The 25,658-nt window shown below is 40.8% G+C and overlaps 1 protein-coding gene across 3 annotated transcripts in view; it reads right to left on the reverse strand.

Annotated features, from left to right (window-relative positions):
- Positions 1 to 25,658, reverse strand: part of CYSLTR2 (cysteinyl leukotriene receptor 2) — a 43,272-nt gene that overhangs the window by 8,842 nt on the left and 8,772 nt on the right. Inside the window, exon 2 of one of the 3 annotated variants that reach the window (XM_008533213.2) lies at positions 20,401 to 20,464. The exons of 1 other annotated variant lie outside the window; for it this stretch is intronic. In XM_008533213.2, coding sequence (XP_008531435.2) covers positions 20,401 to 20,459 — 59 coding nt within the window. In that variant the 5' untranslated portion in view covers positions 20,460 to 20,464. Of the gene's footprint in view, positions 1 to 20,352; positions 20,465 to 25,658 lie in introns of those variants that run through there. One more of the 3 variants, XM_008533214.2, reaches the window with a different exon arrangement.

Genomic DNA, 25,658 nt, shown 5'->3' on the forward strand with positions numbered 1-25,658 from the left:
AGAAATGATCTGTATTGGGGCCGGCCCAGTGGTGCAGTGGTTAAGTTCACGCACTCCGCTTCGGTGGCCCAGGGTTCGCCAGTTCCGATTCCAGGTGCAGACACGGCACCACTTATCAAGCCATGCTGTGGCAGCCTTCCCACATATAAAGTAGAGGAAGACGGGCACGGATGTTACCTCAAGGTCTATTTTTCTTAGCAAAAAGAGGATGATTGGCAGCAGATGTTAAGTCAGGGCTAATCTTCCTTAAAAAATAAAAAAGAAAGAAATGCTCTGTATCATAACTGTATCAATGTCAATATCTTGGTTGTAATATTATCCTAGAGTTTTGTAAGATGTTACCATTGGGAGAAAGGAGACAAAGGATTTCTCTATTATTTCTTGAAAACTGCATGAGAATCTCTATCTCAAAATGAAAAGTTTAATTTAAAAAAAATGTGGTTTCAGCAGCATACCCTAGCATAACTGCAGAATTCTATCTAGAAAGAACTACTCAATAATTCTTGTGTTTAGGGCCTTTTTTGTCATTGTTGTGAAAGATCCTCTTCCCCACAAACAGCATTCCTCCCCAACCTGTGCACACCGTACGCCTGGAGAGATGATCCAAAGGAAGATGGTAGAAGGCTCTCGGAAGCCTTGTTGCAATGAGTAATAAAACCAACTTGGTCCATTACAAGTGTGTTTCTGGTGATCTTTGGCTGGGGGACGCTGACAAAAATGGAGTTTCGTGTGAACTCTTTGCTGCCTTCAACAAGTATCTCAACTCAGTAATAGCGCACACATCTGAGACCCAATCATTTTCTAGCTTTCTAAGACCCATTCCATGGTCTGTCTGTCTTGAATGTTGTTTGTCTATAAGAGGAAAAGTCTGTAAGGAAAGGACAAGCAAAGGCCTCATAAGTCCATGCTCCAGCTGCCCCACGGGCTGAGAGTTTAGAAGGACTGGCATTCTTTGAACAAATTTTGTCCTTTGGATAAACTTTGTGGCAGGTCATCATTTCAAGACTTGGAAGGACTTTTTGTCTTATCTTTGTGACCCTGAGAACTGCTTTGTTTAGATTTTTAAGCCCTAATTGGAAACAATTTCCTTTGCCCAAATTCCAAAAACAGAAGTCCAGATAAGTACCATCTTTACACCTCTGAACCTCAACCTAAGACTACTCCTCTTCCAGGCCCAAGAACTGTTTCCTTCAGCTTTTCTCATGGTAACACAAATGTGCCTGCTTATCTCTGTTACTTGCACAACTTCACCAGGGAAAATTTGGAATTGAAATGGCCACTTCGGGGGCCAGCCCAGTGGCATAGTGGTTAAGTTCAGGTGCTCCACTTTGGCAGCCTGGGGTTCATGGGTTTGGATCCCAGGCATGGACCCACACATCAAGCCATGCTGTGGCAGCATCCCACGTACAAAATAGAGGAAGATTGGCATAGATGTTAGCTCAGTGACAATTTTCCTCAAGCAAAAAGAGGAAGATTGACAACAGACGCTAGCTCAGGGCCAACTTTCGTCACAAGGAAGGAAGGAAGAAAGAAAGAAAGAAAAGAAATGGCCACTTTGGAGAACTTTTGACAATAAACAAGATTGTTTACTTAAGAGGCACTTTAGAACAAAAAGTGGAGAAAGCTTCAAGAAGAGATTGTCTACGAAACTAGAAGGACCTACAACTAGAATATACAACTGTACACTGGGGGGCTTTGGGGAGAAGAAGAAGGAAAAAAAAAAAAAGAAAAGATTCTTGAAAAGAGAGATCCTTTCCTTTAATGTTGGAGATCGTCCCCTTGTTTATTTCCATACTTCAAGGTTAATTAAGTGCTGGCTTTTAAATCAGACATTGATAAAATTACCAAGGATTTAAAACAATTTGGATGTCACTCTTTTTTGTGTACATATATTTCAAAATCTGTTTTTCTATATACAAACTTTATATCCTCTCTTCAGAGGGAACATAAACATCCTTTTCAGTGTTGATGTCACATTCATCTGAAGCAGGCTCCATTTTCTTTTTTTTTCAATTCCTTTTCCTTTCTTTTTTCTTTTCTTAGGAAATTACTGATTACCTGATCAAAAGAGTCATTCACTTTTCATGTACACATTCTAGGAATATCTAGTCCAGATGAACAGTCAAAATGTCTGAAATAAAAATTTATTAAAATATGTTTCTGTTTGTGAACACTAAAAGTATATTTGCATAACAGCCCTTACTATTTCAGTTATGAGAAAAGAAGAAAGGGTATTATCTTCAGGTTAAAAGAAGATAACATTTTCGGCATGATTCAGAGTGTTTAACAAACTAGTATAATATAAAAACAATTGTCAGCACAATATTTTGATTTGTACAAAGCCAGGGTTAAATTTCTTTTGATTAAACTGAATGTCCTACATCAGTTTTATGAGTCAAGAAAGATTCCACTATTTCTATAATGTGTAAAATTTAAAATTATACATATAAAATTGTATTCAACTAAAATGAGTGATAATAATGCATGCCTTTTTAAAGTTTTAATTTTATAAAATTCTTACATTGCTACAAATCATAAGGATTTAATGTGTTAATTAAAATATAATTTTATGACCTTTAACTAACTTTAAGACCTTAGGCAAATGATTAAGTTAATCAACAAATTCTCTTTGGATGCCTAAATAATTTCTAAATAAGAAAAAGATACAAAAGACTTGTCAATATAATTTTTACCTTATTTCTTAGAATGGCAATAGATGAACGAAACAATCAAACAGCTTTGAATTATATCTTATGTTTATATATCAAAGTTATTTAAATTATATGAAATAAATGCTAGTAGACAGAAAAGTATCTAAATAATTCTTTCTTTCCTCTATTCTAACTTTTTTTATGCCTGAAGAAAAGGAAATTTGATTACTTTGGTTAAAGATGATAATTAATATAAATGGTTAATACAGAGAAATCCCAATATGCATACAAGATAATGAATATGCTTTTCTGTTTGTTTATTAGGAAAGCTAAAACAGTTTATTCCAAGAGTAAATTTAATATGATATATATGTTATTTTATTTAGTAGATTTAATTTTTTTTTTAAAGACTTTATTTTTTTCCTTTTTCTCCCCAAAGCCCCCTAGTACATAGTTGTATATTCTTCATTGTGGGTCCTTCTAGTTGTGGCATGTGGGACGCTGCCTCAGCGTGGTTTGATGAGCAGTGCCATGTCCGCGCCCAGGATTCGAACCAACGAAACACTGGGCTGCCTGCAGCGGAGCACGCGAACTTAACCACTCGGCCACGGGGCCAGCCCCGATTAGTAGATTTAATTTTAAAGCTAGAGTTAAATACTTTAAATTTATTGTATGTTTGCATGTTTGTGAAGGCCTAAATGCATACACATAAGGGCATGTTAATAAATCCTTAGTGCAGATTGTTGCATGAATAACGCACAAAAAGAGTAAAATTAGAATTTGAGTCTTTTTAATATAAAATAACTAGGTTATTTTATGTTCATATTAGTAAATATTTCTGTTTGTCAATAAAGGATTTGGTTAACTTTCAGTGCTTTGGACATACTTTTAAATCATTTTTGAAAAGATTCCTTTCTTTAAAAAAAAGTTAAGTTCCTAATAACTATTGTTAGTTGCTATGTGTTTTTAAAATTGTGCTTGCAATCATTTCTTGACTCTTGATACTTATGACTTATGTCTGGTTTCCTCAGACAACTATTCTTGATTCTTCCTTTCCCAAATTTGGGCCCCAAATTCAGAACAATGAAGCTATTAATACAGCTTTTGTGCCTAAAGTGTCTTTAGGTTTACTGCAATGGCCGATAGGTAATGGAGGATTTGTTCCTTCATTCTCTTAAAGGAAAGACAATGGGAATAATTAGATTTCTAAAAAAATCCTTTGAATTTTAATTAATTTAAAATTATTATGAGAGCTCTTTTGTTTACCAAATGTAGTAATAAAAAACTAATGAATTGAAAAGAAAGTTGACTTTCCTCAGTTAATACACTTAAGTAAAATATGCTAATATAAATATCTTTCAAGGATTACCTACTTTTTAAGTCAAAAGAAGCATGCTCATGTTTAAATACAAAGATTACTATAATAATTGAATATCAAAAGATTTTTTTTCTAGGAATCCAGATTTACAAAACCTTTTTCCTTTTTTGTCATGACAAGTCTGAACCAGCACTGGGGGTTCTGACTCAATTATATGGGAATCATCAGAGACCAACCTTTTATTTCAGTCTTTCGTTAGATCCAGTGGCCATGGCAGAACAGTCTTGTCTAAGAGCTATGTCAGCTGCAGCAAGGCTTACAGAAGCCTTAAGTCAACTTAGTCGACTTAGTTCTAGGGTCTCCGCTAAACTTAATAGTTTCCCTGCTGTACAGACTCTCTTCATTGATAGAAATAACTCAAGACTTTTCAGCTGATCACCTAGCCTCCTATACAATTCTGTTGATTTCCCTTCAAAGGTCACCACCCATCGCTGTAACACTAAACCTAGCTACCCGCCTTCCCTCATCTGGAGAAAAAGAAGACCATGATTGGTTATCTTGGTTAGGAAACTATCCATACCTTTTATGGACCTTCTAGATTCTTCCTTGGATACCCCTGATTTAATTTTGTTTGTTGGTTGGCTCATACTTAAAAAGAAAAATGAAGAACTGGCAAGCAGGCGATGCTATCACTGACTTGAATTTACTCTTGAAATATAAGCTTAACCTCAAAATAAAGTAAGTTCAGATGGCTAAATTAATTGCCTTTACCCAGACCTGCCAACTGATAAAAGATAAAAGATATTTATACTGATAGAAGGTATATGATCTTGCATTTGTCCATGAGTTTAAAATGCTTTAGAAATAGAGATATCCTGACACCACGAGAATCCCTATAAAACAGACGGTGAATTAAAGAAACTTGAGATGTGCTATTACCTAAGGAGAGAGCCATAATAAAAGTAGAGTTTAGCAAAACTGCTTTATGATATTACCTACAATAGCGGAGAGAAACTGGCGATGATGTTAAACCAACATTGGTGGGATCATTTTAAAGCTATTGCTAAAGGATGTCCCAATGCATGACCTCCCTGCCATCAACATAATCCTAGCAAGACTGAGAAGGTAGAACATGGATGGGCAGAGCCTCGAGGCTCCTTTGAACATCTCCAAAAGGTCTATGAATAGGTTCTGGTTATTGCTTATTCTCAGAGCATGTTAAGGCATTTCTTTGCTGGAGAGCTCTGACTGCAATGGTGGGAAAAAATCATTGCTTAATTTTGTAATCCCAGCTTGTCTCTTCAATAATAAAGACACACATTTCACCGATACAGTCCATAAAGAACTGAAAGCTTTTACCTTTGACTTAGAAACATCACTGTCCTTACTCACAGACAACAAAAGTAATAAGAACTAACGGAGTTTTGAAACCCTCAAACTTCTAATGGCCATAGTATTTCCATTGGCCTTGATGGTGGGCAATAAGATCAATCTCCTCTAGGACCCACTAATTATCTCCTTCTGAATAAATAACAGGCTGCATTATGCATTTGGGAATTACTTCCTGTCCTTGATACTGCAATCTAATATGATGATGCAGGAAAGTTGCATTTCCAAAAGCTGCCTCCAAAGCAGCTTCTGTGTGATCTGAAATCTAGATATTGATCTCCTGGAAAAGGCATAAGAGGAAAACTTCTCTTGAACCTTGATGGAAAGAATCTTGGTACCGTCAACTGACATGGCATGAAGATTGCAATATATATATATTTTTATTGAGGTCATAATAGTTTATAACGTGAAATTTCAGTTGTACATTATGATTTATCAGTCACCATATAAATGCACCCCTTAATCCTTTGTGCCCACCCCACAAACCCCTTCCCCCTGGTAATCACTAAACTGTTCTCTTTGCCCATGTCATTGTCTATCTTCCACATTTGAGTGAAATCATACAGTGTTTGTCTTTCTGTGTCTGGCTTATTTTGCTTAACATCATACCCTCAAGGTTCCATCCATGTTGTTACAAATGGGATGGTTTTGTCTTTTTATGGCTGACTAGTATTCCATTGTGTATATATATATATATATCACATCTTCTTTATCCAATCATTGGTCGGTGGGCACTTTGGTTGCTTCTACATCTTGGCTATTGTGAATAATGCTGCCATGAACATAGGGGTGCATAAGTCTCTTTGAATTGTTGATTTCAAGCTCTTTGGATAAATACCCAGTAGTGGGATAGCTGGGTCATAAGGTATTTCTATTTTTATTTATTTGAGAAATCTCCATACTGTTTTCCATAGCAGCTGCACCAGCTTGCACTCCCACCAGCAGAGTATGAGGGTACCCTTTTCTCCACAACCTCTCCAGCATTTGCTATTTTTTGTCTTGGTGATTATAGACATTCTAATGGGTATAAGGTGATATCTAAGCGTAGTTTTGATTTGCATTTCCCTGATGATTAGCGGTGTTGAACATCTTTTCATGTGCTTAATGGCCATCTGTGTATCTTCTTTGGAAAAACGTCTGTTCATATCCTCTGCCCATTTTTTAATCAGGTTGGTTGTTTTTTTCTTGTTCAGTTGTGTGAGTTCTTTTTATACTATGGAGATTAACTCCTTTTTGGATATATGATTTGCAAATATTTTCTCCCAGTCGGTGGGTTGTCTTTTTGTTTTGTTCCTGGTTTCTTTTGCCTTGCAGAAGCTCTTTAGTATGATGAAGTCCCACTTGTTTATTTTTCTTTTGTTTCCCTTGTCCGAGTAGACATGGCATTCAAAAAGATCCTTTTAAGGCTGATGTTGAAGAGTGTACTGCCTATATTTTCTTATAGGAGTTTTATGGTTTCAGGTCTTACCTTCAAGTCTTTGATCCATTTTGAGTTAATTTTTGTGTACAGCTAAAGATAATGGTCTACTTTCATTCTTTTGTGTATGGCTGTCCAGTTTTCCCAACATCATTTATTGAAGAGACTTCCCTTTCTCCATTGTATGTTCTTAGCTCCTTTGTCGAAGGTTAGCTGTCCGTAGATGTGTGGTTTTATTTCTGGACTTTCAGTTCTGTTCCATTGATCTGTGTGCCTGTTTTTGTACCAGTACCCTGCTGTTTTGATTACTATTGCTTTGTAGTACATTTTGAAGTTGGGGATTGTGATGCCTCCAGCTTTGTTCTTTTTTCTCAGGATTGCTTTGGCTATTTGGGGGTCTTTTGCTGTCCCAAAGGAATTTTAGGGTTCTTTGTTCTATTTCCATGAAGAATGTCATTGGGATTCTGATCAGGATTGCATTGAATCTGTAGATTGCTTTAGGTAGTGTGGACATTTTCACTACGCTTATTCTTCCTATCTGTGAGCATGGAATATCTTTCCATTTCTTTACGTCGTCGTTGATTTCTTTGAATACTGTTTTATAATTTTCATTGTGTAGGTCTTTCACCTTCTTGGTTAAATTTATTCCTAGATATTTTGTTCTTTTCGTTGCAATTGTAAATGGGATTGTATTCTTGAGTTTTCTTTCCATTAGTTCATTATTAGAGTATAGAAATGCAATTGATTTTTGTAAGTTGATTTTTCACCCTGCAACTTTGCTGTAGTTGTTGATTATTTCTAATAGTTTTTCCATGGATTCTTTAGGGTTTTCTATATATAAAATTACGTTGTCTGCAAACAGTGAGAATTTCACTTCTTCATTGTTTATTTAAATTTCTTTTATTTCATTTTCTTGCCTAATTACTCTAGCCAAAACCTCCAGTACTACGGTAAATAAGAGTGATGAGAGTGGCCACACTTATCTTGTTGTCTTGTTCCTGTTCTCAGAGGGATGGCTTTCAGTTTTTCCCCGTTGAGTATGATGTTGTGTTTGTTAAGTATGGCCTTTATTATGTTGAGGTACTTTCCTTCTATATCCATTTTATTGAGAGTTTTTATCATAAACGGATGTTGGATCTTGTCAAATGATTTATCTGCATCTATTGCTCTATTGAGATGATCCTGTGGTTTTTATTCCTTATTTTGTTAATGTGATGTATCACATTGATTGATTTGTGGATGTTGAACCATCCCCGTGTCCCTGGTATAAATCCCACTTGATCATGGTGTATGATCTTTTTAATGTATTGCTCTATTCAGTTTGCCAATATTTTGTTGAGGATTTTTGCATCTATGTTCATCAGCAATATTATCCTGTAACTTTCCTTCTTTGTGTTGTCCTTGTCTGACTTTGGTATCAGGGCGATGTTGGCTTTGTAGAATGTGTTAGGAAGTGTTCCAGCTTCCTCAGTTTTTCGAAATAGTTTGAGGGGGATAGGTAGAATTCTCCAGGGAAGCCATCTGATCCTGGACTTTTATTTTTGGGGGAGGTTTTTGATTATTGTTTCAATCTGTTTACTTGTGATTGGTCTATTCAGATTCTATATTTTTTCTTTGTTCACTTTCTGTAGATTGTATGACCTAAAAATTTAGCCATTTCTTCTAGATTGTCCAATTTTTTGGCATATAGTTTTTCATAGCATTTTCTTACAAGCCTTTGTATTTCTATGGAATCTGTTGTAATTTCTCCTCTTTCATTTCTGAATTTATTTATTTGAGCCTTCTCTATTTTTTTCTTAGTGAGTCTGGCTAAGAGTTTTTTTTTTTGTCAATTTTGTTTATCACCTCTTTGTTTCATTGATCCTTTCTACCGTTTCTTTGGTTTCAATTTCATTTATTTCTGCTCTAATTTTTATTATTTTCCTCCTTCTGCTGACTTTGGGCTTTGTTTGTTCTTCTTTTTCTAATTCTGTTATGTGTAGTTTAAGATTGCTTATTTGAGATTTTTCTTGTTTGTTAAGGTGGGCCTGTATTGCTATGAATTTCCCTCTTAGGACTGCTTTTGCTGCATCACATATGCATTGGTATGGTGTATTTTCATTTTCATTTGTCTCCAGATATTTTTTAATTCCTCCTTTAATTTCTTCAATGATCCATTGGCTGTTCAGTAGCATGTTGTTTAGTCTCCATATCTTTGCCATTTTACAGCTTTTTTCTTGTAGCTGATTTGTAGTTTCATAGCATTATGGTTGGTAAAGATGCTTGATAGGATTTCAATCTTGTTAAATTTATTAAGGCTTGCCTTGTTTCCCAACATGTGATCTATCTTTGAGAATATTCTGTGTGCACTTGAGAAGAATGTGTATTCTGCTGTTTTGAGATGAATTGTTCTATATATATATTGATTAAGTCCATCTGGTCTTGTTTTTTGTTCAAATCCATTATTTCCTTGTTGACTTTCTGTCTGGATGATCTATCCATTGATGTAAGTGGGGTGTTAAGGTCCTCTACTATTATTGTGGTGTTGTTAATATCTCCTTTCAGGTTTGTTAATAGTTGCTTTATGTACTTTGGTGTTCCTGTGTTGGGTGCATATATATTTAGAAGTGTTATATTTTCTTGGTGGAGTGTCCCTTTATCATTATGTACTGCCCCTCTTCTTCTCTCATTCCCTGTTTTATCTTGAAGTCTACTTTGTCTGATATAAGTATGGCAACACCTGGTTTCTTTCATTTGTCATTAGCCTGGAGGATCTTCTCCCATCCCTTCACTCTGAGCCTGTGTTTGTCTTTAGAGCTGAGATGTGTTTCCTGGAGGTGGTATACTATTGGGTCTTGTTTTTGAATCCATCCCGCCACTCTGTGTCTTTTGTTTGGAGAATTCAATCTATTTACATTTAGAGTGATTATTGATATATGAGGGCTTAATGCTGCCATGTTATTGCTTGTTTTTCAGTTCTTCTGCATTTCCTTTGTTTCTCATCCCACGAATTTCAGACTACCAATTCAGTTTGGTAGTTTTCTATCATGATTTTCTTAGTTTTCTCTTTATTTATCATTTGTATGTCAGTTCTGATTATTTGTTTAGTGGTTGCCATTAGGTTTGTATAAAAAAATCTTGTAGATGAGATAGTCCATTTTCTGATAGCCTCTTATTTCCTTGTACTAAGCCAATTCCATCCCTTTTCTCTTCCCCTTCTAAGTTATTATCAAAACTTATTCCATCTTGTGTTGTGAGTTTGTGGTTAAAATGACAAGATTATATATATTTTTGGTGTTTTCCTTCCCTTTATCTTTAATGTTGTAATTAAGTATTTGCTAACTTGTTCTGATAGAGAGCTTCAATTTTCTGATTTTGCCTACCTGTTTATCTCCTTTCTTAAGGTTGTGTAACCCCTTTCTTCCCCTCCCCTCATAGGTATGAGGGCCTTCTTGGTAATTTCTTGTGGGGGGCTCTTGTGGTGATGAACTCCCTTAGCTTTTGCTTATCTGGGAAAGTTTTTATTTCTCCAGCATACCTGAAGGATATTTTCACTGGATAGAGTATTCTTGGCTGAAAGTTTTTGTTTTTCATAATTTTGAATGTATCATTCCACTCTCTCCTAGTCTGTAAAGTTTCTGCTGAGAAATCCACTCAAAGCCTGATAGGGGTTCTTTTGTGAGCTATTTTCTTCTGCCTTGCTGCTCTTAATATTTTTTCTTTGTCATTTACTTTTGCCAGATTTACTACTATATGCTTTGGAGGTCCTTTTACATTGATCTAGTTAGGAGATGTATTGGCTTCTTTCACTTGTATTTCCAGCTTCTTCCCCAGGTTTGGGAAGTTTTCAGCTATTATTTCTTTGAACAAGCTTTCTGCTCTGTTCTCCTTCTCTTCTTTTCTGGAATACCTACACTCCCTATGTTGAATTTCCTAACTGAGTTGAATATTTCTCAGAGAATTTCTTCATTTCTTTTTCATCTTAGTTCTCCGCCTCCATCTGAAGCATTTCTATATTTCTGTCCTCCAGACTGCTGATTCACTTCTCCAAAATATCAGCTCTGTTATTCGGGGAGTCCAGATTTTTCTTTATCTCACTATTGTGTTTTTCATCTCCAACATTTCTGATTGGTTTTTCTTTACAGTTTCAATCTCTTTTGTGAAGAAGTTCCTGATTTCATTGAACTGTCTATCTGCATTTTCTTGTAACTCATTGAGTTTTTTATGATAGCTATTTTGAATTCTCTGTCATTTATATCATAAATTTCTTTGCCTTCAGTATTTATTTCTGGGTGCTTGTCATTTTCCTTCTGGTCTAGAGATTTAATATTTTTCCATACTGTTTTACAGTGTGGATTTGTGCCTCCAAATAGTGATAGTATGTGGTTGCAACTTCCACCTACCACCACTGGGTGGAGGTCAAGAGCTGTATATTCTGAGCCCACTGCAATCCACAGCTCACTTGCTCCCAGCTGCTACTTTTCTGTGTGGGTGCTCTGGCTGACCAGCTGAACTGGACCTCTGGGTGTAAGGAGGGACGTTTTCTTTTGCTTGCATTCTCCCAGGGCATTCTCGATCTGCCCTTGCTATCTGCTCTCCTGGGGTGCTGGCTTGATGAAGACACCCCTGCAATAGCTTATTCACCCCTGTGTGGGGCTTTCCCATGGGCTGTGAGGGAACTTGGGGAGCAAAGGAGTTCCAGCAGAGGGCTGCCCCTCTCCCCTTTCCTCTCAGAGCCACACAAGTTTCCACACCCTGGGCCGCTGCCGTTGGGGAAGGAGAAGAGATCCCCTTACCTCCTTCCACTTCCTCCAGGGGGATCCATCACTTCAGATATATGGCTGCATGGGCCTCTCTGATGTATTTTGTGTTGTGTGAATGTCCTCTGTTGGTATACGAATGTCCTTTTCATTGTATCTTAGGGAGGAGAGTCTAACGGGAGCACTCACTCCACCGTGATGCTGACATCAATCCAAGATTCCAATATTTTAATCTTTGGATTCATGTTTCTCAACTAAAAGGACATATGTAACTTCCACCCAGCGACTGGAAGTCCATTCCTTTGAGATATCTCAAACTGAATATTTTTAGAAATTCTCCAGAAGCTGTTGATGCACAGAAGTGAACATCTTCTGCCCAAAACAGCAGAACAAACTACTGACTGCAGAAGCAGACAGCTTTCACACAAGACAGAACAAAATTAATTTTTTGATTCTTTAGCACCCTTTTCCTTTCTCTTTACTACTAATCTTGTCCCTCATTGTACTTGATCCTCTTCTATTAACAAATCTGATCTTCCTTATCTTTACCCTGTAACCCTATTATGGTCTTCTGTCACTTAAGAAAAGCACAGTTCTCTAGTGTGTTTTTATCAGACCATAGCTACTATTCTGCATTTAACTGATTACTGACAAAATTTAATAACTTAAAAAAAAAACCACTCCAGGGGCTGGCCTGGTGGCACGGTGGTTAAGTGTGCACATTCTGCTTCTCAGTGGCCTGGGGTTAGCCGGTTTGGATCCCTGGTGGGGACATGGCACTGCTTGGCACACCATGCTGTGGTAGGCATCCCACATATAAAGTAGAGGAAGATAGGCACAGATGTTAGCTCAGGGCCAGGATTCCTCAGCAAAAAAGAGGAGGACTGGCAGTAGTTAGCTCAGGGCTAGTCTTCCTCCAAAAAAAAAAAAAAAAAAGACACTCTAAAAGGTCAATTTTCTTCTACATATCTTTTCTTATATTTGTCTCCCTTACATAATTAATCCCAAATGCCACTCTTATAAAAATGGCACATTGACCACAAAACAACAAAATGCTTCTGCTGAGGTCCTTACAACCCTATCATCAAAACCTAACCCATTAGGAGTGGGAACAAAGATTGAGCCTACCCTGGATAAAAATAGTTACAGTATTTTCTTCAGAGACATTCCAGCCTGTTTGCAGCCTGACATTTCAGACTGTTTGATTCCACTGAAGGTCTCTATCGACTTCAAGTGACTCCCTCCACAGACTCTCAAATTTTAAAAAAAGGCTCATTCCTATTGCAATAAATGATTCTTAAATTCCCAATACCAGTACAGTGTTTGCCCCACTAGGATACTTCTTATATGGACACCAGGCTTACACTTTACCTGCCATGCACTAACTTATCCTGTGTATTCAGGATAATTGTTAGAGAATTTTAGATGGTTAAAACTACTACCCCTCCCGTGAATCATTTTTCCCTAGAAGGAATACACAGAAGCCTCTGAAAGAGGCAAGGCCAGTTTACTTGAGAGAACTCCCAAGAGGGATAGCAGACTCCCAGACATGTATACTGCGCAAGCCACAACTACCAGAGGGATAATGAAACTGGAAAGGATCATCCACAACTTGTCTCTGATCCTGGTGAAATAAATTATACAAATTCTGCTCTGGAAACCAAAACAGATTCTCTCCTGGATCAAACTCTAGCCAGGCTCCTCTGAACCCTCTTCCTGACTAGGCTTCAATTTTGGCCTATAAAGACTTGAGTAAAACACTAACATAGCTTTAACAGCTCCAGGCTGCATCCCTAGGATGAACATAGCCCTCCCTTCTTATACAGCCTGAGAAAAGAATTTACTAGCCAACACCTGAAGATAGGGCCCCTGTCTCCCGGTCTCTGTGGGAAGGTAGGAGTCTGACCTCTATAAGTACCAGTTAGCAAAGCCAGATATGTTTCACGTGGACCAACTCTCCTTTCCTGCTTTTTGTAATTTTTTTTCACTTCCCTAACTCTACTGAGCCCCTGCTCACCCGCTTCCTGTTCCCTCATTCTCCTTTGAAAATATCCAGTCTTCTCTGTAAAAATTGAAGTTGAGTTCAATTCATATTGGACTCTTTCCCCTACTGCAATAGTATATTACCAATTCAAATCCATCCTTACCCCTTTAACTAGTGTCTGGCTTTGTTTATCTTTGTCCAAGCCTCATTGAAATGTAAATTTATTAGGCAGAGTTGTCATGGATAATCACGAGGTCCTTAATTTCTTCTTAGGTAGCCAAGGGGAAATTTATGCTGGTGTAAACACATCTTGCTGCACTTCTCGCCTTATAAAGCCTACAGAACAGCCCATGACTGGGGGTGGGGGGTGGAGAAAATGCCTCCTACATGTCTAGGAAAGAAAAGGGGGATTTGGGGAGACATATTTTCATTGTCTGGGTGTGATAGTCCGGGTCCCTATTTTTCAGTCTGTTATAAGAACTAATACTCCTTTTTGCTTCTGCAAAGTCCTACTTCCTTGAATATTACCCCCAAATTATCTAATGCAAGCACAAATCCTATAATAATTAATTCCTTTCTAACACCCTCTTTCTGAGATGACCCAGTTTCCCAAGGTGAGCATTCTCCCTGGATACAACAAATCCACAAACCGAACTTTGTCCAACTACAGACATGTTCCCAATGGCCTTTAACTGGAGCACACTGACTCTGAGAATCCACGCAACAATCTAAAGAATAAAAGAAGTATGGTAAAACATTAGTTAAGTTAACCCACCCAAAGAAATGGTTTGTAAATATATTTCTGATGCAGCAAGGATGCTTTTCAATTCTGCTTCAGAAACCTATGTGAAGATGTGAAGAAAACATGGTTGACATGTAAATGATGTCAGAAAAAGAAGGGTTTTTTTTGTCTTTAATTCAGCACTTCCCAAAGTATCTTCCACGGAATATGAATTGCACGAGATGCTCTATAAAAGAAAAGGCTTCCATGTTCAAATAAGCCTGAGAAACACAGTAAGCGATAGCATTCCTCTTGTGGAGATTCATAAAGCATGTTAAAGGCTCTGGGGTCTTGTAGAGGCCTGATTTGTACAGTATATCCTTCCCATCTTTTGGCCCTGAAAACTTTTTTGCACATTAACATTCTAATATCCCACAGAACTAATGTTCTACACAATCTTACTTGGGAAATTCTGATTGTTATATAATTTATCTGGTACATGATTTTGGTGGAAAAGAAAGAGAACACCTCCCCCCACCGCCCCAATGGGCCAGATCAGCCAGTAAGTGTTCAAGAGTTTGGAGTCAGGGAGCTCTAAGCACTTCTTATGGGGCAAATTAGTTTTTCTGAGCATCCATTACTTCATTTGTAAAATGGAGAGTGTATTAGTTTGTTAGGGCTGCCTTAACAAAGTACCACAAACCGGGTGGCTTAAGACAACAGAAATTTATTCTTTCACAGTTCTGGAGGTTAGAAGTCTGAAATCAAGGTGTCAGCAGGGCCGTGCTTCCTTCAAAGGCTCTAGGAAGAAGCCCTCCTTGCCTCTTCTAGCTTCTGGTGGCTCCCAGCAATGCTTGGCATTTCTTGGCTTGTGGATGCATCACTCCAATCTCTTGATTCTGTCACGTGGTGTTTTCCTTCTGTGTCTTCACATCATCTTCCCACCGTGTGCCTCTGTGTCTCTGTGTCTTCTCTTCTTATAAGAACAACAATCATATTGGGCTTAGGGCCCATCTTAATCCAGTATGACCCCATCTTAACTTGTTACATCTGCAAAGACCCTGTTTCCAGATAAGGTCACATTCACAGGGACCTGGGGTCAGGACTTGAACATACCCTTTTGGGGGACATAATTCAACCCCAGGGATATGTAATATCTATTTCATAGAGTTGTTGCAAGGATTAAATGAGAGATGGAGAGAGAGTACTTCACAGGGTACTTGGTACTGAGTAAGTACTCCCCAGTTCCCTTCTCATGAATGAATGTAGGAATGATCGAGCTTCAACGTCTGTCATCCCACTGACCACAGGGGTGAATTGATGACCTCAATTCTCACATTTGTATGAAGCGTCAAAATTATACTTATCTTGGTGTTTGCTAGAAAAGCATACTCTACAGAAACACTGATTACTCTCAGATTGTTCTGCCATGTTATGATAAAAATCTCTCAAGTCTATGTCACTCTTTTGCTCTTAGTCTATTCCTACCAGGAATCTTCTGATAACCCATCTGCTTAGTTGGGCCTCTCTGGAAGAGTGGACTGTAGATCAGGAATGGAAGACTGCAACAAAGGGAAAGTAGAATCCCCTATTATAAATGTACAAATCAGAGTTCTGGGTTAAAAACTTAGTCCCCTGTGAGTCTGGTTTGCATAAATTGATTTCTTGAAGCCTAGGAGTAGATTGACAAGATGAAATTTCTCATATGCCGAGCTGACATAAGCTACATCCTATTTCTGAGATGACCTTAGGGCATTAGTTCTGATTACATGGATAATGGCTCTCTCTCTTTTTGATCTGTCTCAATAGCAAGTCTGAGGTTTCTAGCTTGGGTTATAGGGAGAACGGTGCAGCTATCAGCTGAGACGGGGCGCACACATGCTAGGGTTCAGGAGATAGGTCAAGGCTGCAGATACGTTTCAGGGAAATAGTAACACGGAGGCTGGAAGTCTGTAAGTCTGATTTGGGAAAGGGAATACAGCAAAATGAGAAGCTTGGAGGTAATGTTTTAACTCAACCTTATAGAGAATTAAAGTTCCTATTTGTTGGCAGGGCCACGACAGAAAAATCAAACCCCAAATCAGGAAGTACAGAGTTGAAAGGCTAGAGGTAGTACAAGCAGCACGCACAAACAAAGTCCAGGAAGTCACAAATCTGTGTCAGTTCTAGATGGGCAGAGCCCTAAAACAAGGGTTAACTCACAGAATCTAGGGGACAGGGAGACAACACACAGGAACTAAGACTGCTATGTGACCAGCCAGAGGAATTCTCAGGGAAGCATTCCATTATAGATGGAGTCCTGGCTATATGGACTATAGAACCTACTCTAGTCTTAAAGACCCTGACTTTACAGCCAGGATTCTGACAGAATCTTAGGGAAAGCTTGTATCTAAGAGGCCAGGGAAGGGTCTGAAACAGTAGGAATAGACTTGAAAGCAAGCAAGTCCTTAAACTTTTTGACCTTGAAGACCCTAAAACCATTTCTCCCATCTCAGGACCAGCAGGGCTTGTGAATTGCAATGAAAGGGCAGCTGGGGACCCTGCCCTGCACTACTCCCTCACTAGGGTGTGGCAGCTACAGACACTGCGGAAAGTCCCTTATCATAGGCAGAACATGGATTCCAGCAGGTAAGACCACAGACAAGAGGTCTTTTAAAAGGTGGTAACAGGTGGCGCACCAGGGAATTGAGGAGTGTGGGGACCAACAAGAGACCCTGGCAACAGAGACGCCTTGAGTAACTGGGGAGGAAAGCAGAACTCATGGCGGAGGTCAGTTTACAAGCAGCAAGGCCCTTTTACTGGTCAGGTCATGGTGCGAGGGGATGATTTTGGACCTGAGAGGAGGCCTGGCCATTGCAGGCGGGCTCTGAGTCCTGGAGAGCCCAAGTACTAGGCAAAGACTTGGGTACAGAGACTCAGGCCAGGGCTGCCAAGACAGGGGACCCTTTTTCCCTCATGAGGTGGGGACTGAATCTCAGGACCAAGAGGGATGCCCAATTTTAGGTTGGAGGCACGAGATCAGAACTGATCAACCCAAGGTAACACTGAGTCCCAGAGTTGCTTCTATTCCTCTGCCTGAGGTTGGAATTGCTTCTGGGCCTGCAGAGGCCGGAGGGAGTGGGAGTGGCCGACAGCTGTCAAGCAGCTGCAGTCGCGGGAGAGGATTATTACAGAAGCTGGGGCTTTGATTCCAACAGCATCTTAATCCCTAGAAAGCTAAAGAAAGAAATTACACAAACATCCTTCCTAGGAGCCTCGTTTAGCTAACAGCCACAGGCTAAAAGCAGAGCCAGCTCAGATCCCAACTCCATTTAGCTCAACACTTTCTCTTAAGAAACCTTTGAAACACTTTGTTCTTTCCTGCTCATATAAAATACATTTAACTACACCACATTGCAACCTTCCACTAGACTGCAAAAAAAATCGCCTGCTAGATGTGGCTGTAAAAACCAGCCAAACCAATTAAGTATGTGACAGGAAGCTGAGAAATATATGAAGAGGTAAATTCAAGGGAAATTAGGAAATAAATTGACAGCATAATTTCCACTGCTTTAGAGGGAGAGGAGAGAGTGAGCATGTGCACGACTTCCTGGACTGAAAGGGGGCTGGGAACAAAAAAAGAATTAAGGCTCTGTCTCCTGCAGCTTTACTGGTAATGCAAGAGCAAAGAAGAAACAGTGAGCAGCAGGGCAGAGGGAGATTCCGTATTTCAGTTCTGAAGAGAAACAGACATGCGGCATGACCAGTTAAAATCTGATGATCGTGAATAGCTTACATGGATGCTTAGAATGTTTGCATGGTCATAGCTAAGCTGTAACTGTCCAAAACCTCAGACATGTTATTTTCATTTATACCTAGAGAAAAAAATCTTTTGATGCATTCCCAGGAGGTCGTTAGACCTTGTCAGAGATTCCTCCCTGACCGTCAGCACTGACTGAGCCTGTGAGCCCACAGGTGTGCGGCCCTTCAGTTCTTAGATACAGGCCTGTGACCTGCCCTCAGAACCGGAAGACGGAGGCACTTGCACACTGACACAGATGTACCCGGCACAACAGCAAGTGATGTGCAATTAGACAACCAGCTGCCATCACGTTGTGGGAAACTGCTAAAGAGTAGATAACGTTCTGGAGGAAAAAGGTTGGCGCAGTTTGCATCACCTTTACAAGGAATTAATGATGAGATTGTGCACAGAGCAGCTTTGAGGGAGAGAGCAGTGGCACCTAACCTGTCGGCACCTCCTTGGGAGGAGAACAGGCAGACAGGCCGTGCCAGCAGCCTCTCTGATTGCTGCTAGTTGACCTTCTGAGTCCTGCTGGCTACCATTTCTGGGGCTTCTAAATCCCACGTTGAAAATTCTTCCGGCAAATTGCCACCAGGGTCCTTGGCTGTCGGATTTCATCAGCCAGCCTCACCACACCTCACTTCAAGCCACCCAGCCTTGGTCAAACCTGCTAAAGGGCTCTGGGAAAGCACATTCCCTCTAACGGCCCGCCTCCACCTCAAGCCACAGGTGCTCATTCATTCAACAAGAAGCAACAGTCAACCTGTACTGTGTTGAAGCCGTGGTAGGCACACTGCAAAGCTCCTGTGGGTGACCAGAATTGGCCACCCCAAAATGTGTCTGTTTGTCTTGATTACTTTTAAGAACAAAAGGCTAAGAAGACTCAGGAAGAACATTTAACCTTCCCCAAAACTGCCTAAAAAAATTTCAGATAGAATGGTTGTTCTAGGAAGGAGCTAATATTGTAATATCACTATAGTATAAAGTAAAATAAGTGTGATAAAAAAAAAAGCACCAGCAGGCCCATTTTTATCAAAGTTGTGTCTCTCAGGCCATGTGGTCTAGAAGTGACCCAGCAAACACTTGCTTAACAAACATTTGCTTTTCCATCTCCGTGTAAAGGACCTTCTTCCCCTTTGAAGCCCCAAATCACTAACCCCAACACCCTCCTTTGTCTTTAGCTGAAGATGGTATTTAAGGTGGGGGCTCTAGCCATTTTGGCTAGTTATTCAGTTTTCCTGGGTTCCTCCCATGTATACATGTTATTAAACTTTGTTTGATTTTTCTCCTATTATTCTGTTTCATGACAATTTAATTCTTGGACCAGCCAGAAGGACCTAGAGGATAGAGGAATTGCCTTCCTCCCCTACACTCCTTACATGTCTTAATTAATCCTTGAATAGCCCTAGCTACTCTGAATTGGTCATTTCTAGATGAGAAAAACCAAAGTGCAGAGACATGGAATAGCTTGTGTGCCCAGTTGTCAGCTCTCAGTCACAATGCTGTCCTGCCTCTCTCTGAACCACGTATACTAGGACCTGTGTATATGACAACCAAGAAACCACAATCCCTGACTTAAAGGAAACTTAAGGGTGGTGAATAAATCAGAAAGTTCATAGACAAAGCTCTATTAGAGATGGGAAGTTAAAAGACAAAGAGAGGTGAGAAGGCCATCAGAATAAGATGTAGAGAGTGCGATGGGAACTTGTGGAGTGGCTCCACATAGTCTCAGGGAAAAATGAAGAGTTTTTCAAGATACTGAGGGGAAAGGTTGGCTAAGGAGAGAGGTTCAGGGGTTTTAGAAAGGGGAACAGGGTGTACAAAAAGGGATTGCTGAGAGCACATGGCAAATTTGGGGAACTGCCAGTCGTATCACCTAGGTGAAGCATGAAAGGGAGGATGAGGCAGGCAGATGGTGGTTTGAGATTGATCTACATCCACAGTAAGGAGTTTGGGTTTTATCCTGAGGGCAACGAGAGCTCTTAAAGTGTGGGAAACAGAGTTGCATTTTGGAGGGGTGATTCTGACAGCAGATGGAGGACAGTTCGGAAAGACGCAGGCCTAGGTTTAGAGAGACTAGTAAGGATGTTCTGTGATTGTCCAGGGCAGAGGGGGTGGACATATCTGGATGGGACAGAAAGATATAAAGAAATGAGAGTTGACTGGAATTGTGGATAGACTAGTTATGGAAGGTCAAGGAAACAGAGAGTGAAGGATCCTCTCAGATGTTTTGGGGGCAGGATGGTGCCTTACATTAACACAAAGAACATAAGAAGGAAGAATCTGTTTAGGGGGGAAATGAGTTCAATTTGGGGCATTGTGATTTGAGGCATTTATGAAACATGACTCAACTGTCTGTTGCAGTCTAGATGTGGGAACGAGGAGCTGCGGGAGACTTACGAACGTAGGGGCCACCAGCACTTGATGGTAACTGAAGCCAGAAGAGTCGATGAGCTCATGCAGGCTATAAGAACAGAGAAAGAAAGAGGGTCAAGGACAAAACCTTGGGAAACATCAACAATTAAGGGACAGGCAGAGAGAACAGAAGCCTGAAAAGATGACTGAGAAAGACTGGCCAAACAATACAAGAAGAATCAAGAATGCAAGGTCAAGAACACCTAGAGAAAGACTGTTTTAAGGAGAGAGTGGTCAGTGGGGATACAAAGTATCAAGGGACTTAGCAATAAGAAGGTTATCAGTGATCCAAGGGGTGGGGTGGAAGCCCAAGGACAGGAAGCTGGTAAAGGAGCAGCAGCTGAGAAAGCGATGGGAGGGTAGCTCTCAAGCTCTGCAGCTGTGAAGGGTTTGTTGCTGGAGGAAGAATCTGAGTCAGGGAGGGAAGACGCATGTCTTCTCTTCTTTAGAGACATCTTGATTCGTACTCTCACACTGTCTCCCTCAAGAGACTTCAGTTTCTGCCTCTGTTCGTTTCTCCTCCTCTCTTTTTAAACATCCTACACCTGAACTGTGCTAGGGTAGAATGTACACTGTGTTTGAAGTCCAGTAGTCCTGGTTTGACTCCCAACCCTCCACTTTTCTAGCTATATAAGCCTTACTCTCTGAGGTTTTGCTTCCTCACCTTTAAAATGAGGCTAATAAAGACTGTCCCTTAGGATTGTTTTGAGTTGTAATTGAGAGGATGTGTTCACGATGCACAGCAGGGGGTCAGCCAAATGCCAGCATCCTCCTCTCCTACCTAACTCTGACCTATTCAAATTTCTATTTTTCTTTGTCCTTTTTACACCTAAACTCCCTGAATCACCAGCCTCACTGTTGTCATTTCTCCCTCATCTTCCTCTTCCTTATCTACAGCAATAGCTGCCCTGCCTGTCCCCACCACCTCCTGTGAGTCAGACATAACCAGGATAAGCTCGTTTGTTCCTGCTCAGCAGCTGGTTCTGCTGCCCTTTCCTCAGACTTTCTTCTCAGTAACTCTAGAATTTGATCTTCACATCTTGTTTTTGAAACTTCCCCTCCTTTGACCTCTGTGGCCCTGAGGCCATGTGGTTTTCCATTTCCTGACTGCTCAGCTCTTCCAAAGCCACTGTTAGTTCTTTTTCACGCAACTGTGGACACCCACTGGAGCTCCACCGTGGTCCTTGGCTCACCTCTCTCTGTAATCCCCCAAGAACTCACCACCATGGAGACTTTACAACTGTCTCTCTTCCTCAGACTACCAGTTATGTCTTTTACATATGAAAATATCATACTTTTGATACCAGCTAACACAAGGTTGACATAAGGGAAGCCATATTGTAGGAAAAAACCCATATTGCAACTTTGAATGACCTCTGATTAACTAACCCAGAGGTGCTCTGTAGATTTTATGGCCCCTCCCAGCTGCTGTAAGTTGATAGCTTTGTTCTTTTGAGTTCCTTAGGAAGGTGATGACCCCCTGACAGCCATCATCAATGGCAACTGAAAGATCAGGGTATAGGGCATTGCTCCCATCTTTGAGGCACAGCCAGTAAAACAAAAGACTGTCAGGAACTAAGACCAGATGTCACCTGGAGACCACTTGCTTCCTCTACCCAGAGACCAGCCCACTATATAACTGGCCTGTAGTCTTTATTCTCTAAGATGGTTCTTTGGACATTAGTCAGCCATCTTCCCCCTTGCTAGCAAGCTGTGATTAAAAAGTCCTTTCTCTCCTTCCACCTTGCCTCCTGACTATTGGCATGTCTTGCATCAGGCAGACGACCCCCGCCTTGGGCGGTAACACTTTCATCTTATAATTTGCAAAGAGTTTTCTTCTCGGTTATCTCATTTGCTCCACTTGGCTATCTTTTAAGATAGGCTGAGTTGGCATTATTATCTCAATTTTATAAAGAAAGAAAGAAAACTGAGACTGAGAGAACTTAAGTAGCTTGTCTTGAATTCTGACCTGAAATATATATCTGCACATTTCTAGTTGCCTACAGGATGCCCTTGAAGATTCTGTCTTCACTTCAAACTTGACCTGAGTTTATCCTCCTCCTCAAACCAATCCCACTCAGCTGATGTTAGGGCCTGAATGTTTGTGTCCACCCAAAATTTATATGTTGAAGCCCAACCCTCAGTATGACTGTATTTGGAGGTAGGACATTAACGGAGATAATTAAAGTTAAATGAGGTCATAGGGTAGGGCCCTGATCCAATAGGATTAGTGTCCTTGTGAGAAGAAACATGAGAGAGTTTGCTCTCTCTCTCTCACACTCTCTCTCTCTCTCTCTCTCTCTCTCTCATCTATCTCTATCTCTATCTCTTTGCCTTGTGAGGACACAGCCAGAAGGCAGCTGCCTACAAGCCAAGAGACAAGGCCTCAGAATGAAACTTACCTTGTTGGCACCTTGTTCTTAGACTTCCCAGCCTCCAGAACTGTGAGGAATAGATTTCTGTTATTTCTGCCACCTGGTCTATGGTATTTTGTTATCGCAGCCCTAGCTGACTAATATGGTTGACTACTATTGGGATTTTTTCTTTAATTTTTCTTTTTCCTTTATGTCACATCCCATCAATTGACAGAGTTATCTCCATTGTTTCGTGATGTGCCTTGAATTCTATCCTTACTCACTGTGTTCAGAGCTACCATCCTAACCCCAGCCTTTATTAGCTGATGCCTGGAAACTGTGAACATCTCCTGACCTGTACACCATTGCTAGATTAAACCAGTTAAAACATCGTTTTCAGGGGCCAACCCTGTAGCCGAGTGGTTAAGTTCACACGTTCCGCTTCAGCGGCCCAGGGTTTCACCAGTTTGAGTCCTGGGCACAGACATGGCACTGCTTATCAGGCCACGTTGAGGTGGCATCCCACATGCCACAACTAGAAAGAACCCACAACTAAAAAAATATGCAATATGTACTGGGGGGGATTTGGGGAGAAAAAAAGCAGAAAAAAAAAACCCCATCATTTTCATTTCACCATGAACCTATAATTGCCTATCAGACCAAATGCAAATTCCTCAACCAGAAATGTAAGACTTTTCACTACTTGTCCCAGCTGTACCTATATTCTTGTAGATGAGATTCAGCACCAACTAGTGGAGACATGCAACGAGGTGACAGATGGTAGAAAGAGCACAGAGATCTGGGTCCTGGTCGCCACTTTCTAGATATGTGTGGCCTTGGCCAGACACATCACTTAGCTTATCTGTAAAATAAGGATAACAAGGCCCCCCAACCCCGTATCTGAAGAGGGATCTGAGAGGATCATCAAATGGATGCAAAATGGAACATAAAATGGATGCAAAAGTCCTTTGAAAACTGCGAGGCAGGCATTCCTGTTCTTATTTCTCTGCTCCTCAGCGCCGTGCAGCCCAGACCTGGATGTGTACTTCTTCCTCGTATTCCTGTGCCTTCCCCCTCTTCTAATCCTCCTCTCCTTCCCATTCGGCAAGGTGCCTAACTCTCGTCGAGCTAAATCCTCTTCTTTTTCAACATCGCCTTCTGTATGTCACCGTACCCAAGTGACACTTCGCACAGGCCTCTCTCCTTTTTGTCATTCCTACGGCACTTGTGACTACGTGACCGCAGCCTAAAATTAGCTCTTCCAGTGCTTTGATAGCTGTATCTTAGGCAGACACATCACATTGGCGTTCTCCAGATTGTGAGATTGGCTTGGCAGCAGGAAGGGGCACTCTACTGATTTTTGCATCCCCTGTTCTTCTGAGCACCCATTTGGGGGAACTCTTAAATACTAGACAAACCAGAGCTCCCGTAGCAGGCTTGTACAACGTGTGTGTTAGACACAAATCCGTATGACGGTCCGGGTGAGCTCACAGCCCCATCGGGCTTCTCCTCTCCTCCTCACTTATGTCTACGTATAACTGCCACGTCACTGGGGGCTTGAAGCTCCCCACAGTAGGAAGCTTTTGCTTTAGTAACCCATCCTGCAGTTCACAACTCTCCCCGCAATGATCTCTTCATTTTATCTAATAATTTTAGAACATAAGTTGGATTTTAGCTCCTAGAGTGACTGCGTGTGTGGAATGGCAAATAGGACATTCTTGTTAAAGTTCATGGAATGATCACATGGTGTCAGGCCATAGAGCCAAACCTGCCACTGACAAGTTTGGGGATCTTCCGCACGTGATTCATTTTCTCTGGGCCTTGCTTTCCTTCTCCATAAATGGCATAATGCACGTGAAACATACCGCACAGGGTGAGCACTCAGTGCCATGAACTGTTAAGATTAACCCTCAAGGCTGGGGCTTAGAGAAATGACTAAAGAGGCAAAGAGGATCTCAGGGCATTAGTAAAAATATAAAAGCAAGGGCTGAGAGATGATTTAGTGATAAAAAATGGTGCAAGGCGCGACAGTGCCTGTGTGGCGGGGAAGCAGTGGTCAAGCAGCAGGGAGGAGCACAGACTCTGGATTCGCGTCCTGCTTCTTTTACTCACTAGCTCTATGACCTTGGGCCGCTGACTTTATCTCCCTGTGCCTCGGTTTACTTGTCAGTAAAACAGGACAATGATAATAACAGTCCTGCTTCTCAGGGTTGTTGTGAGAATTCAGTGACATGATACAAGAGTGGCGCTTAAGCCAGGCCTGGACCAGAGAAAGTATCATGTGCTACTGTTGTTGCTGCAAAGGCTCACAGACTTAGCTCCTTAGAGTCGTGACCCTCTGGATTGGAAGATTCCACAACTTGTTTGTCCCTCAATATCCGAGAGGCCCAGAGTGCTCAACTAATATGCCCCCAAAACAGGCCCCCAGAGTGCCTCATTCTTGAAATCCAGGACTGCTAGCTCAGCCCTTAGTTGAAACAGGCCCCAAATGTCATGGCAGGAACATAAAGCTTCATAGACTTTTCTGGCCTCCCTGGTGCTCTTGCACTTTCAGAATTTTTTCAAAGGGATAAAGTGAATTAAGTTCTTGGAGATCAAAGCAGAAATACAGACGAAAAGAACTGAGAAGGCAACATCTTTTGAATGAGGACCTGAGCTGGTCTCTAAGCTTCCAGAATAAATGAGGGGCAGGGGAGTGAAGCACACAGGGCCCCGTTTCCATGATGTCAACGCCTCGGAGCCTTCTGCTGCTCCCATCCTTGCTCCACCCTGTCTCCCCCAAAGTGCCTCAAAGTGCCCCAAAGTGCAAGTCACTTCAAGCACCACGAGGCTAATGCCTTTTGCCTTCCAAATGTGGTTTAATTCCCCAAGCCTCATAGCTGTGAAGTC

This window comes from Equus przewalskii, chromosome 16 (genome assembly GCF_037783145.1).
Source record: "Equus przewalskii isolate Varuska chromosome 16, EquPr2, whole genome shotgun sequence".
Lineage (NCBI taxonomy): Eukaryota > Metazoa > Chordata > Mammalia > Perissodactyla > Equidae > Equus > Equus przewalskii.